Source organism: Nyctereutes procyonoides, unplaced genomic scaffold (assembly GCF_905146905.1).
Source record: "Nyctereutes procyonoides isolate TBG_1078 unplaced genomic scaffold, NYPRO_anot_genome, whole genome shotgun sequence".
Lineage (NCBI taxonomy): Eukaryota > Metazoa > Chordata > Mammalia > Carnivora > Canidae > Nyctereutes > Nyctereutes procyonoides.
In genome coordinates, this window is record NW_026575159.1 from 17,797,633 (window position 1) to 17,813,015 (window position 15,383).

The following is a 15,383-nucleotide window of genomic DNA, read 5'->3' on the forward strand; positions in this document are numbered from 1 at the left end:
GAATGGGCAGAGGGGCAGACAGACAGAGAAGCCGACTCCCTGCTGTGCAAGGAGCCCAACTCTAGCCTTGATCCCAGGACCTGGAGATGAAGGAAGACGCTTAAGCAACAGAGCCACCCAGGCACCCCAAATGTCTGACTTGATAACCTCCCACTCCCCCACCGCTTGCACTTATCCTCTCTCTGAAACAAAATCTTTAAAAAATAAAATAGTAATTTTTAAAACAGGCAAATTGAAGATTGGCTTGGAGGCTCAGTTTCTGAAGCCTTGCTATTTCCTAGTCTCAACCCTCACTTGAATGGATGCTAAATCATTCTTCAGCACTTTATGCTGAGGCAGATACGGCTCAAGCCAATTCAAGGTAATACCACTATCTCACAGAACCTAATTCTAGATGCAGGTCAGTCCTTCAGGCCCTAAGTCACAGTGTAGTTTGAAAACCTGTATTTGGGTTTGGACCCAGGTAAGCCTTGGGCTTTAGGATATCCTACACTGGCTCAGCCAACAATTTCTTCCCTCTGCTGCAAGAATCTCTTGTGACTTACAGCCGTTGGTCCTTTTCTTTCCAACATATGGTTCTCCTGAAGTTTATTTCTCAGCCAGTTGTTAGAGCTGCTCTCTACCTTTGAATAGAATGCTTCACCTTAGTCAGGTTTGGAGACGGGGGTCAGAACATAATGTGTCACTTTGGCATATCGGTTATTTTGAGCTGAATACACTGGAGAAAGAGCAGATGCAGGCCAGGCTCTCTGATCTCCCTCCTAATAAAAGTAGGTCACAAAATTTCCCATGAAAAAGATACCCTCCCTATATCAAGAACAGAAGAATACTGTTATCTCTGTATTAGATATCAGAGCAGGAGTAAAAGTCAAAATGAATCTGTACAAACAAACCCAAATAACCTTCATCATCTTCCATTAGTTTTTCCTCATATACTTCCTAGTCATTGTCCCATAACTTAGAGAATTTAAGCCCTTTTATCACATTGCCACTTATGCTTCTAGGCCTAACAGCTTCTTTGGGGTTTATTTTCCTTCTGAAGATCCCCATATACACAAAAAATAAAATGTCTATGCTCTTCTCCTGGTAATGTCTTATGTCAGTTTAATTCTTAGACCAGCCACAGTACCTAATAGGTTAAGAGGAAGTTTTTCCTCCTCTAAGAGGCAAATACATTCTTTATCTGGACTTCTGTTTCTCTAAGTTCTCCTCTCCTATACTGGCTGGCCTCTGGGCCTCCCACTCCCCACACACCTACTCACCAGCATACAGGGTGGTTAAGGTAATTAACAGGTCAATGTGGAAGGGTCAAAGAAAAGTTCAGTTTGATTGCCAAAAAAGTATAAATTTGTAAGCAAATTTCCAGGAAATACAATGAAATGGAGGAAATGCAATTATGGAAAGAGAATGGACTCTGGAATGAAAATTCCTGGCCTTAAGAAGAATAAACTGAATGATGTTGGGCAAATCAGTAGGTCTTCTGGGCCTCGGTTTCCCCACTAATAAAGAGGGCATAACATTTCTCCTTCTAGGGCGAAATGTGGCTCAAACTGGAAAATGAATGTGAAAGTATTTTGCAAATTAAAAGCCTTATAAAAGGGACGCCTGGGTTGAACATCTGCCTTTGGCTCAGGACCTGATGCTGGGATTGAGTCCCACATCGGGCTCCCCAAGGAGCCTGCCTCTCCTCTGCCTATGTCTCTGTCTCTCATGAATAAATAAATAAAATCTTAAAAAAAAAAAAGCCTTATAAAATGTACTTACTATTATTACTGAGCACAGTATACATCCTGTAATAGGCCAGTAATGCAGGGAATTTCAGTTAACATAAGCTACAGTGCCATAACACCTTCAGTGGTTAGCACTCTCAATTCATTATTAAATAGTCAAAGTGAGTCCATCTTTTTATACCTAACTCATTATGCAACTAAGAAAATAAAGTCACTCAAAAATCCTACTCATTTAACTTGTTCAAAATGTCCTAATCTATAATAAGGGATACTCTATTTTCAATTAACAAGTTTCTATCACAGGGTCACCTGGGTGGCTCAACCAGTTAAGCATTTGACTCTTGGTTTTGGCTCAGGTCATGGTAGTGAGATAGAGCCCTATGTTGGACTCCATGCTTGGCATGGAGTCAGCTTAAGATTCTCTCTTTCCCTCTCTCTCTCTCCCAATCCACCCACTCATGATCACTCTCAAATAAATAAAACCTTAAAAAAAAGTTCCTATGTTGTCAACAATTATGTCTGTTGTCAACAAACTCAAAAAAACTAAAATAGTATATGAGAATCAATTTCTAGCTTGAAAAACTAAAAGATGGGTGAGAGCATGATAGGAAGAAAAAAGACAAGGTAGAAAATTACTCCTGTGGAAGGGGGGGTGTTGAGGGAGTCATACACTTAGTGGTATGTAATCTTGTAAGGATCAGTGATGTTTCTTTTCCACTAATTTTTTTTTTTTTAACTGGCTGGCTTTAAAAGCAGTAATTGCTTTACTGCTAAAAACTACTTCCAGTATGGAGTTTTAGTTCTCAAAACAAGAGTGGAAAACTGCTTGCAGCTAAAACAAAACCACATCTCCAGACTGATGCCTCACTGGGCTCAGTGAAGCATGTCCTATCACCATTACCTATAATCTAGGGATACAAATGGACAATAAATAGGGCATTTAAAGTTATTTCAGAATTGCTTAGCCTTCAGATAGAACTTCAACTTTACAGGAAGTACAGGAAATTAGAGGACAAGCTGAACACCAGCACACAGCAATCAGACAAATCCAAAAGACAGAACTCTGCGGGGCAACCAGCCAAGTGCTTCTCTGAGACAATGCCACAGAAATATGCTAGATCAAGGGGTTGGTCAAGCTATTTCTAGCAGACCAGCAACTATTTTTTGTTTGCCCCTGAGCTAAGAATGGTTTTACATTCTTAAATAGCTGGGGAGGAAAAAAAAAATCAAAAGAACAACAGGATTTTGTGAAACGCAGAAAATGTTAGAAACTCAAGTTTCAGTGTCCAAGAAGTTTTACTGGATCACAGCCACACCCATTTGTGTGTATGGTGTCTATGGCTGCTTTTGAATGACCAGATCAGATCTGAATATTTGCAACAGAGATCATATGTACACAAAATAAAAAATATACACTATGTGGCCCTTTAAGGAAAAAGCTGGCCAACTTCTGTGCAAGATACAAAACTTAAGGGCACCCAAATGCATGGCTCTAGACTGGATGTTGTTTTGGATGTGACCACTTTTATAAGACAGAGACCCTTTGGTCCTACCACATGAGAACACGATGAGAACGCAGCAGCTAGAAACCAGGAAGAGGGTCCTCACCAGAATGCAAACATGGTAGTGCCCGATCTTGGACTTCCCAACCTCCAGAACTGTGAGAAATTCCTTATTTATAAGCCACTCAATCTGCAATTCTTTTATAATAGCCCAAATGGACTAAGGCAATCTGACATCAGCTTCTCTCTCAAGGTGCACTTACCGAGTAGGTGGCCTTTATCTCCCAACCAAACCTGTGCATTCCTTTCCACCTCACCCTCTACCATAACACTCCAGTCAACCAACTCCAGGCCCAATATCACTCTGGCCCCCTTCTATTCTTTTCTCTACCTGACCCAACGTTTCTTTCATTCATAAATAGGATCATGATAACTGGACTCCTCAGTATTAGGATATAAAAACGAAGTCCTACCATGGTAGGATCTTGGCTCTGCTAATCTCTTTAGCTCCCTCCATGCCATCCTCCCACCTGCTCGGCCCCTTCCCCATTTCTCTCTGCTCCACATCCACTGATTTTTTTTCCAGTTTCTCAAAAGTACCATGTGCCCTCTTGCCACAGGATGCTTGCATAGGCTGTTCTGTTTGGAACCTTCTCTCTGCCTTTTGTTGCCTATTTAATTCAATCTTTCAGAGCTTAGTTGTTCAAGTGTCACTTCCTCATGGGAGACCTTTTCTGACCTGCCAGACTAAGAGTTTTGTTCCTCACCAAATACCCAGAGAACCATGTTCCCTTTCTTTGGTGCCCTCTTCTCTATAACTGTGGTAAAGACATTAGTGCGCTTACGAGGCTATCTCCACCACGAGACTGTGACCTGGTTTCTGACCACCACCAATTCCCAGCATTTAATACACAAGGTGGCATACAGTAGAAACTCAGTAAGCATTTTAGAATGAATGAATGAATGACTAGGTTGCTCAAGGGAATCAAAGACAAAGAATAGGAAATATGATCTAATCCCTAAGAAAATGGAATTTATACCAAAAAAATAGTGGCCCAAAGCCCCAACCAGCATGCTTCTAGGGCCACAGGACAGGACCAGAATCCTGCTGAAAGAAAACTATAGAGTAATCTTAGGTATCTAAAAGCTGGATGGCCCAAAGAGATAATTATGCTACTAACTACTGCCAGCTGCTCTCTCACTGACTCACGGAGGGGGACAGGGACTGCTAGAATAGGAACCATATAAAGCCATGCTTCTCAAACTAGGGGTGTGCCAGGGTGCCTGGATGGCTCAGTCAGTTAAGTGTGCAACTCTTGGTTTCAGCTCCAGTCAGGATCTCAGGGTGATGGATTAAGCCTCACATGGGGTTCCACACTCAGCAGGGAGTCGGGTTGAGGATTCTCTCCCCTCCCCTTTCTTTGCCCCTCCCCCTACTTGAACATATGGACTCTCACTCTCCAAAATAAATCAATCTCTAAAACAAAACAAAACTAGAGGTGTTCCACAGAGTATGTAACACTGAGATTTCCTGGATTATCAATTTTGCTTCAGAAGATTTAGGGGATAAAATACCTTCTTAATTTAAAAAGAGCACTATATTATTTCAAAGATAAACACAAAACATCCAAAGAAATGTAAATGCATCAAGAGTTACACACCACTGCTACCACCCCTACGACCCCTAGAATAATTTCTTCTATGTATAAATCTATTAAACAACTACGGAAGGCTATACTTAAAATTTTTTAACACTGGCTATCTCAGGAGAGTAGGGGAAAAAAAAATGTATTCTAATTAAACCCACCTTCTTCCAGAAGTCTTTCTGAACTTATCTTGTTCAAATCCCTTTATCAGTTTTCTTACCACCAAAGTACTTAAACTGTATATATTGTTTTACCCATTCATTCATTCGTACTTCCATTGAACCATCAGTGTGTTAAGTCCCTGGGAATTAAACACTACGGAATATTTGCCGTAAGTGTGTGGTCTAGTGGGAAAGACAGACACATAAATATTTAATTACAAAATAATGTGTCAGAAGGTAGAATTATGAGGTTTGAAAGAGCAAGTAAAAAGCAAGCAAGAGAGTGGTCAGGGGGATATTAGAGGCAAAAGTGACATTATGGTCCCAAACTGCCACTCTAAAACATTGTCTGAGTCAAGAAACAGCACGACCAAATGTCTATCAAAGATAAAAGGGATGAGGCTGGAAAAATGGGCAGGACCAGAACACAAGAAGGTTTTACCTGTTGTGTCAAGGACTTCAACTATCCTGAGGACAGTAACTGAAGGAATGTAATTGATTCTTATACAGACCACACTGAAGGCTGTATGTATGATGGATTTAAGGAGACTTGACTGGAGGCAGGGATTTAGTTTTAAATCACAAATAAATAATAAGCTGTCTTTTCCTTGTGGAATGTTTCATGGCCCTATGCCCATCTCCCCCAATGACTGTACACAGACTAGAGTAGAGAAGCAGACACCACACCTGGAAAATGTCTACAATTGCTGAGGACTACACCCCAGCCCACCCCAGGCTCTCCCACAGCATTTTTAAACTTTTGTGGCACTTAACACATTCTCCCCTGCACTTGCTTTGACTTTACGTTATGTAAGTCTGACTGTACCTGTCTCTCCGATCTGCAAATTAACTGCACCACTGAATTTTCCATAGTTCCACAAAGTTTTGGGAAAAAAATAATGCTTAAACTAATTCTCAGATCTAAGTTTATAATCCTATCGTTTCTTCTGAATGCCAGACTACATTTCCAATTGCCCAGTAAACGTTTCCAGCTGGATGTCCTATAAGACTCTTAAACTTAACCAAATCCACATGGATCGCACTACATCTCTTACCCACTGCCAGACTAATCATGCTTCCACTTCATATTTAGGTATTTATCCCAACCCTGAGTCATCTCGGACTGTTCACTCTCCCTTACTGCCATAAACACAGCTGCCAAATGCTGCATCTGTACATCTCTTCTACCTCTCTCTCCCTCTTTCTCTGCTCTAGTTTAAGCTCAGAAACGTTTCCCTATCTCTCTCTTCCCCCCACAGAACCTACAGGAGTTGTAGGCATTGCCTTATTAAAGAGGAGATGTGATCATTGCTGTTTTCCAGCATCAAGGAGCTGGAAAGTCCACAAAGACAAGAATCACACCCAGTTTTACTCACTGCTGTAATGCAGAGCCTAAGGTTCCTGGTAGCTAACTGGCACTCCATGACTTAACGAAGGCTGAGCGCCTTCAGCGAAGCTCCCCTCTATACAGAGTAAAAGTAAACTCAGCCAGACCTCCGAGTCCCCAGTTCCCTTCCAGTCCTAGCTCTCACGATGTCCCCAAGCTTTTCCCAGGTACCTCGTAGTAAACACTCTTACCCCTTTGGTTCTTGTCGCATTCTCCCTCTCCTGTTCTACTGACGGTGAAGATTACTGTACCTGGCAAGTAACAGAGCTTGTGTTTCTCCCCAGATGGTGATGCCAGCGGCTCGGGGGCTGGGTCTTTGCGCCCCGTCTTCCTGGGCCGGCGGCTGGCCCACCAGGCGTGCTCAATAACCGGGATAGGGACGCACGAAATAGTGACCGAACGGGTCGCTGGAAGCCGCCATCCTCTCCGACACCGAGCGGGGAAGGAAGGGGCGGGAGGTGCACGTGGGACGGAGGGCAATATAGTGAGTGGCCTCTTTTTTGTTCGGCCTACTTTTGCTTCCTTTTTTCCCCTTACTGAATACAACGCATATGTTGAAAAGAGCCTGAGTCGTAACTCGTACAGCTCGTTAATTTTCCCAGGTGAGCAGGCCAGGACCGCAGCCCCCAAGCCGAGAAGCGGAACATCAGCGGCACCCAGAAGCCTCCCCGCGCCCTCTCAACCCTCAGAAAGCCGGGGGGCTCAAGTCCCCGGCCCCTGGCCGCAGTCGGCGACGCCCGTGGGTGGCCAGCAAAGCTCGAGAACCGGGAAGACGCTTACCCACGAACTTGAAACGACTCATGCCTGCAGCGCCGGCTCCTCCCCGGCGGAGCGGAAGCGGAAGCGGAAGCGGTCGCCGTGGTCCCGCCCTTCCGGCCGCCCCGCCCCGCCCCTCGGCCCGGCTTCCGGCTTCCCGGGAGCCCCCGCGGCCGCAGGAGGGAGAGGGCGGCCATGGCGTTCTGCGGGCCGGGCGCCTACCTGACCCACCAGCAGAAGGTGTTGCGGCTTTACAAGCGGGCCCTGCGCCACCTGGAGTCGTACTGCGTCCACAGGTGGGCGAGGGAGAGCCGGGGCGCGGGGAGGTGACTCCGGGGATCCTCTCCGAGGCCGAGAGGCCCCGGGGGACCGAGCGGCTCAAGGACATGGGGGACGAAGTGGGAGAGACACAGAGCGGGGTTCGAATCCAGGCCTCGTCGCTCCCGGTTGCGGGGCCTTGAAGGGTGGTTTTCTGTTCAGGAAGACCTACGCAGGACCAGCGCGGAGGGTTGCAGGAGGATTGAATGAAATAAAGAAGCGCCTCCAGCTCCAGTTGTCGTGCATCCGGCTCTCGCTAAAAAAGAGCTTTCTTCTCTGACCTTGTTGCTGCTAATCTGAGCAGCAGGAATGTGTGCATTCTTTTCTTTAATCCTCGTAACAACTCCAAGAGTTAGGGACTATTTAGCCCTATTTTACAGGTAAGGAAACAGGCGTGGAGAGTAACTCGCCAAGGCCCTACAACTGGTGAGTTGGCGGCGCCAGGATTCAGACTAAGGCGCTAACCCCAAAGCATCACAGGTCCCCTTCTTTTTAGCTTCATGCCGCCCTTTTCACCGTTTTCACATCCACAAAATTCTTTGCCAGCCACGTAATTCTTTCTGTTCTCTCCATCTGTGAGTAGTCTTAGGACATAGTCTTAAAACACATTTTCATGATCTGGATGCAGTGCATCCTCGGGTGGCAGCCCAAGATGTGTGGCTGCCAGGCCTCCACTGCCTCATGGGAATCCTAAAGCCTAGTCCGAGGAGAAGGGCTTCTAGGAGGAACTTCTAAAGGATGGAAATCTAAGTAGGTCTGGAGAAGCTGTGGAGGGTATCCTTAAAGCCAAGTTGCATATTGGTGGCTTATTGGAAAGTCATTGACCTACTACTTCTCCTTGCTAGACAGAAAGATGGGCAGGTTCATTGTCAGTTGGGTTGTTAGTTTCTTCCTTGACTTTTCCTTATTCATTCATCTGACAGAGTTTGCAACTCAGTTTCTGTGCTGGCTACTGAATAAACAAAAATTAATAAGTCCTCTTTCTCCGGTGTAGCAGCTCATGGATTAATGGGGAAGATGGACATGTAAACAGATAACAGAATTATCAATCTTTTTTTTTTAATTTTTTTTTAATTTTTTTTGTTCATTTATGATAGTCACAGAGAGAGAGAGAGAGATAGGCAGAGACACAGGCAGAGGGAGAAGCAGGCTCCATGCACCGGAAGCCCGATGTGGGATTCGATCCCGGGTCTCCAGGATCGCGCCCTGGGCCAAAGGCAGGCGCCAAACCGCTGCGCCACCCAGGGATCCCCAGAATTATCAATCTTTTTTCCAAAACTTAGTGCTATTATTTTTTAAAGATTTTATTAGTGCATGCAATTGCACAAGCAGGGGGAGCGTCAGAGGGAGAAGCAGACGTCCTGCTGAGCAGGGAGCCTGACACAGGGCTTGATTCCAGGACCCCGAGATCATGACCTGAAGTGAAGGCAGATGCTTAACTGAGCCACCCAAGCACCCCCAGAATTAACAGTCTTACAAAGATGAAGGAAATTGAGCTCCCAGTATTCAGGTAATGAACTGCATCTGAGAATATTAAAGTCCATAGTTCCGGAGGAAAGAAAGAAAGCATCTCTTGTAACACTGACCCAGTGGTTCTGAAGTCTCACTGATGTCCTCTCCCAGGACTTTCTTCCTCCATTTGTCTTTGGTGCTATTTGTTTCTATCCCAGGTCCTTGGTCATTGCTGTATATACTTTGGGCAGCCTCATCTAAGGCTGGGACTTGAGTTACCATCAGGGCTTACTTGTCTCAAGAGCTGTTTTCCAACTGTTAGATAACCCACAGCTCTCTGAAACTAAACTTGTCTTAATGCTTTAAAACCAAACTCTTTTCATTACCTCATTCTGTTTCTCTTCCCAGATTCCCTGTCCCAGCTAATAACATTATTAGTAGTCCAGTCACTCAGCTTTAAGTCTTAGAATTTTTCTTAAGTACTCCCTACTTATTCCTCTGCCAGTGACACACGTATCCATATGCTATGTACAGTTGGACACTCGTTTTTGTGAATTCTCTCCAGTGTATGATATTGTAGCTGACATGGAGAGGAGGTACCTGTCTGAAGTGTGTTTATGTGTTTTAGCTCATCAAATCTTTAGGATAAGTCTAAGATCTAGTTACTGTTATTAACACTTCTGTAGAGGAGGAATCTATGGCATAAAGACATTGATTTATCCAAGATTACACAGCTAGTAAGTGGAGATTTAGTCTCCAGTGATCTGATTTTAGCAGACACTCATAATTCTCTAAATGTTTCTCTCCTGTTTCCTACCATCACAGTTGCTCCAGGCCTTTCTTATACATGGCTTGGATTATTGCCAAAGCCTAAAGGATCTCTGCCTACTGTTTTCTTCTAGAACCTGACCTTCCCTTCCCTACAATTGTGCAATTAGTGTCAGAATTAGGATTCAAACCCCAACCTGTGTGATTCAAGCAATACTGTTTCCATTGCCTAACACCTCCCTTCCTACTCATCTTTGTAGCTCCAGAATTTAGCACAGTACATAACATAAGGTAGGAGGAAACTCAGTAAGTTGTCACTCAAAGAGTGTTGAATGATCCTACAGATGCTATAGTTTTCTCTTCTGCAAATTATCTTTTTTTTTTTTTTTTTTTTTTGAATCAGCATTCCTTTTTGGGCAGGGGGAAGGCAGGGGTGTGGGAAGTGGTTAGGTTGTATTTAATACAGGTTTTTTTTTTTTTTTTTTTTTTTTTACTGCTGCCATGTAGTGCGGGCTGCTGAGGAAGCAGTCATAATGATGTGGCTGCTCCATTGGCAGGGTTTGGGGAGCTGCCAGGTAATTAGGCTACACATCCAGAAGGTGTCAGTAGAAGTACAGCCTCTTGTCAGACAGTAATCCTGCTTAATTGAGTAGGTAACATTTCTAATCTCCAAAACCATTTTGGTTAAAGGGACAAATACCGGTACTTTGCTTGTTTGATGAGAGCCCGGTTTGAAGAACATAAGAATGAAAAGGACATGGTGAAGGCCACCCAACTGCTGAGGGCGGCAGAGGAAGAATTCTGGCACAATCAGCATCCTCAGCCTTACATCTTCCCCGAGTCTCCAGGAGGCACCTCTTATGAGAGGTACGAGTGTTACAAGGTAGGTGAGCACTGCACTGGTGATCGCCTTCCCAGAGGCACTTTCTCCTGTCCCAAACCTCAGCCCCCAGACCCACTTGCCTTCTTAGGGGCAGCTGGGCAGATTTCTTGCCTGCCAGTTGTAAATACATTTCTCTTTTCTGGGGTCTGTTTTTTCCCTCTCAGATGACACTCAGGCTTATCTTTCTAAATTCAGCTCCAGGGTCTTACAGTGTCTTTTTGGCAAAGCAAAGTGCTAAATTACTTGGTATATAACTCCTGTGGGGATCTTAAAGGTAACCAATTCAGATTGGTGCTTAGTATTTCAGAGCAATTAGAGGGAACAGTTGCGCTCACCATAAAGCTGCTGTGGGTATTGAGAGAATGCCGATCAGAGAGGAATGATGCTAGCTCTCTTGGGACTGACCTTGAGGCTTCTCAGCCCTTGGCTCTTGGAGGTGTTCTCCTTTATGTCGGTGCTGGCTCATCCTCTGCTGTTCGTTGTGTAGTGCCAGAACAATCTGATGCTTGCAGCGATTATAAAAATCCACTGTCGTGTTTGCCTTCTGCCTCTGGAGCAGGCCCCATAGGCGGCATGTCAGAAATTTCCTCTCCTGACAGGTTCCCGAGTGGTGCTTAGATGACTGGCATCCCTCCGAGAAGGCGATGTATCCTGATTACTTTGCCAAGAGAGAGCAGTGGAAGAAGCTGCAGAGAGAAAGCTGGGAGCGGGAGGTGAGTCTTCACTGCCTTTCACCACACGGCTTGGCCCCCATGGTCAGCGCCTGGAAGGGGCTCAGGTTTCATTACCCAGGTGCAGAGGTCCAGATTCCAGGTGTGACTGTCACTGGGGCCCCTTGCCTCTCAAATATACTTCCGTTTCTAAACGTGGTAAATGTAACATTTATAGCCTTCATGTGAATGGGAGAGACATTGTGTCACTGGTCTTTTTGGGTTTCCTGCTCTCTGGGTTTGCTTTTCCCCTCCTTCTCAGTCCCCTGCCTGACCTTGCTTCACCCTCCCATCCCTTAACTTTCCTTTCCAGCATCACCTCGGACTTTTTTTTTTTTTTTTTTTTTTACCTCGGACATTTTTCACTCGTGATGTCTGGTTTACATTTTTAAAAGCTCAACTTTGTGGAGTGAGAAGAATATATTGGAGAGGGTAAGAGGAGAAGTGGAGAGGCCAATTAGGGGTTGTTGCCGTTTGGTGGCAACCAGCACCAGGGCCAATGCAGTGAATAGGGAAGGAAATGGATTCAGGGTATCATTTGGGGGACTGTGAAGGCTGACTGAATGGGGGTCCACAAGGGACAGGGAGGAATCAAGAATGAGTTCCACGTTTTCAGCTTTAATACCTGGAGTTTGTTGGTGGTTGAGATAAAGAAGAGGAAAAAATGGGCACCTGAGTGGCTCAGTCATTTAAGCATCTGACTCTTGATTTCGGCCCAGGTCATGATCTCAGGGGCATGGAATGGAAGTCCATGTCAGGCTCTGTGCTCTGTGGGGCATCTGCCTCTCTGCCCGTCCCTCCCTCTCTCTCAAATAAACAAATTAAAAAAAAAAATAGGTGTCAGAGGGACATGGCAGGTGTTGTCTTAAATTTGTTGTATTTGAGAATCCTGTGCCACCAAGTGCAGCTGTCAGTAGGCGACTTTGGGTATAGGAATCTGGAACTCGAAAAGGAGAGATTTGAGCTCAAAACAAATTTGTGAATTACCCATTATTTCAAAGGCCACAGAAATGTGGGAGATCCTCAAGAGAGAAAGAGAAGAAAAGTCACAGGCACTCCCACTGATGGAGGTGAGGAAAGGAGGCAGCCAAGCATGCAGCAAGGGAGACGGGTGACAGCGAGTCCAAGAGAAAGTGTTTCAGAAATGACTGGTCAGTGTTGGTCATCGCTAAATGGTGGAATAGGGTGAGGACTGGAGGTAACGCCCACAGATTGTGGCTGGAGGAAAGGCATTCGTGACCTTAAAGAGAGCCTTTCTGGAAGGTTTAATCACACTGGTAGGAGTGAGCAGAAGGGAAGAGAGAGAAGATAGCTGTTGGGAAAGGGGAAGGAATTCCTGAGAAGTTTCTCGAACAGTAACTGGAGGCCAAGGCATTATTGTCTTTTAAGATAAGAAATAACGAAGGACGTGTGCTGAGATTTGGGGTGAGGGAGAAACTAAGTATTGAAGAAAGGTGGAACGGGTCAAGGAGCAAAGCTTTTGAGATGAGCATTGGGATCCCAAGCACATGTGGAGGCCTTTGAAGGGAGAACAGGTTCGTATTCTAGAAGTGTACGGAAGGTGCACAGAAATCCCGCTGGGCTAGAAGTTTTGGTGATGGAAAAGTGAGAGTACTATGTGATGGCATCTTTGTGTTAGCAAAGAGGAAGAGGCATGAAGTGGGTGCAGCCTGTTGGGAGAATGTGGAGAAGATGGAGTCATGGCAGAGAATGAGCTTGCTGGGAATAATAATAGGATTGCCAGGTAGCAGTGAAGGCCCACGTGAAGCTGGGAATAATTAATGTGTTGTGATGTTGGTTTGTTCTAGCATTTTCTGTCTTTCTAGCTACCAGCTGTCTGGGTGCAGACAGGAAGGTGGATGGTGCCATATCCAGTGGAGCGAGTCGAGAGACTCGAGGCCATTCAGAAGGGAGTGATTGTCATGATGGGATCTAAGTGGGTAAAAGCAGGCACGGACACAGGAGCTGATGCAGAGGACAAGTTGGGTCAAAGAATCTGAACTGGCAATTTCTGAGTTTCAAGAAGCATTTTCAAGGGGACATTTAAGCACATGAGCTGGAGAGGGGCTCTGTGGTTAGATGGTGGGATTTGAGAGAGAGAGAGAGAGAGCACGTGAGTGCACGGGCTCGAGGGGCAGAGGGAGAGAATCCTCAAGCAGTCTCTGCTCAGCGCAGAGCCTAACACAGGGCTCGAGCCCAGGAGCCTGAGATCATGACCTGAGCCAAAGACAGATGCTTAACTGACTGAGCCACCCAGACACCCGATTCACGACTTTCAAAGTTATATGGTTTCTGGTGGTAAAATCCAGGATGTTAACTGCAGGAAGTCCTTGGCCAATGTAGAGTGAAAGGAAAAGACCTATGACCAAGGAGGGCAGTGTTTGCTAAAAAACGTCTCATCTGGACACGGGATGGGTGTTTATTCATGGAGAGCGGCAGGTTCATTCCCTAGTTGGTCCCTGATAACGATCACCTCTCCACAAAATAGTCCTTATTTCATCTCAACGCTATTCAACAGCACATACACTCGAGACTCAGGTCACCCACAATCCAGAATTGAGTTTTCTGGAAGAAGCTTTGGAAAGTCCTTGATCTGGTGAGAGGGTCTCTTACGTGTCCTCCTCTATCAGGACAGTGACTCTCTTGGAGAGCCCTGGAACGGTGGTGGGGGGCAGTCTCCAGTAGAACAAAGCATATTTTCACATGTGACTTCCTGGTATTTCTTGTCCTGGTTACTATTTGGGGGGGGGGGGGCTTTAAAATGAGTATCTCTTTCTAGTATATATGAATTAAGGTTTCCTAATGGTGCTTTTAGAGAGCGCTCAAGTAAGACAGTATTTTTTTTTTTTTTAGAGGGAATAGGTAGGAGACTGTAATGAAGGGAATTGTCAGTCGTACACGGTGAGTAAGAGGCCAGTGGGAAGGTATCTTAGCTTTGCTGTTTAAAGAATAGGAAAACCTTTAAGAATTATTTTTTTTTTTAAGGTTTTATTTATTTATTCATGAGACCTATACAGAGAGAGAGAGAGAGAGAGGCAGAGACACAGGCAGAAGGAGAAGCAGGCTCCCTCAGGGGAGCCTGATGTGGGGCTGGATCGCGGATCTCCAGGATCACACCCTGGGCCGAAGGCGGGCACCAAACCACTGAGCCACCCAGGGACCCCAAGAATTGCTTTTTAGAGTAAAACTGGGGGTATAAACATAATGCAAGTATATATAAAAAACACTGCAGTGGTGAGGACCAGAAAGCATGTAAATGTGACACAGGCACAAAGATGATACCTCAGTGCAGCAGATTTTTCCAGTTGGTTCGACTCTAATTATTCCTCCATCACCCCTTTCTAGGTGAAGCAGCTGCAGGAAGAAACCCCGCATGGTGGTCCCACCACTGAAGCTTTGCCCCCAGCCCGAAAGGAAGGTGATTTGCCTCCCCTGTGGTGGCACATTGTAACCAGGCCCCGGGAGCGGCCCATGTAGAGGAAGAGGAAGACACCGCACCAGTCAGCTTGCAAGTGAAATAAGTTACAGAACGTAACACACTTGCCCTAATAAAAATAACTCAACACGGTGTGACTGACGTGTCCTTCTGAGGCTTAGTGTGGTGCCGAGTGTCCTCTGCCCCAGTAAGTCCTGTTGGTGGCACGTGTTATCAGGGATAACAGCAGAACCAGATACAGGACTTACTCTGAGATTTGTTTAAACGCTCTAGTTGAAGGCTCAGTGACTGGAGGGAATATGAAGTCAAGAGAAGGTATGCAAATATTGAGGACTTGAGATAACCTTTTTGGTTTTCTAAAGATGCCACGACTGAAACTTCAGTGTGATTAAAAGGATAACTCTATAAGCAGCACACATTCGGGAAAATAAGCATGAGGTTTATGGGCTTCCCTCAGGAGCAGGGACTTGGGGGTTGGGGTGAAACTGCTCTGGGACGCTTCTGTTAGAAGTTTTCCAGCTCTGGGCCTCTATTGTAGCTTGGATGGTCTGAGGACTGCCAGGTAAGGAGACTGCAGAACTCCTTCGTGTTGGAAGAAGTTTCTTTAAAAGGTGGAGCCATTTTTAAAACCGTC

The 15,383-nt window shown here is 45.4% G+C and overlaps 2 protein-coding genes across 7 annotated transcripts in view; one reads left to right on the forward strand and one right to left on the reverse strand.

Moving 5' to 3' along the window:
- TATDN1 (TatD DNase domain containing 1) overlaps positions 1 to 7,249 on the reverse strand; it is a 51,285-nt gene extending 44,036 nt beyond the window's left edge. Inside the window, exon 1 of one of the 6 annotated variants that reach the window (XM_055314027.1) lies at positions 7,207 to 7,249. In XM_055314027.1, coding sequence (XP_055170002.1) covers positions 7,207 to 7,228 — 22 coding nt within the window. In that variant the 5' untranslated portion in view covers positions 7,229 to 7,249. The other 5 variants (XM_055314026.1, XM_055314028.1, XM_055314039.1 and 2 more) reach the window with 5 other exon arrangements.
- A 72-nt stretch (positions 7,250 to 7,321) lies between these two features.
- NDUFB9 (NADH:ubiquinone oxidoreductase subunit B9) lies at positions 7,322 to 14,881 on the forward strand. The gene is made up of 4 exons (XM_055314093.1): positions 7,322 to 7,478; positions 10,411 to 10,603; positions 11,203 to 11,316; positions 14,659 to 14,881. The coding sequence occupies exons 1-4, from the start codon at positions 7,378 to 7,380 to the stop codon at positions 14,788 to 14,790; spliced, it is 540 nt and encodes a 179-aa protein (XP_055170068.1). The 5' UTR covers positions 7,322 to 7,377; the 3' UTR covers positions 14,791 to 14,881.
- The last annotated feature ends 502 nt before the right edge of the window (positions 14,882 to 15,383 follow it).

Excerpts from the sequence above, each read along its gene's own strand:
- NDUFB9 (XM_055314093.1), top strand. The coding sequence starts at position 7,378 with ATGGCGTTCTGCGGGCCGGGCGCCTACCTGACCCACCAGCAGAAGGTG. Across the intron at positions 7,479-10,410 it reads GAGTCGTACTGCGTCCACAG|GGACAAATACCGGTACTTTG; the intron begins GTGGGCGAGGGA and ends TTTTGGTTAAAG. Across the intron at positions 11,317-14,658 it reads GAGAAAGCTGGGAGCGGGAG|GTGAAGCAGCTGCAGGAAGA; the intron begins GTGAGTCTTCAC and ends ACCCCTTTCTAG.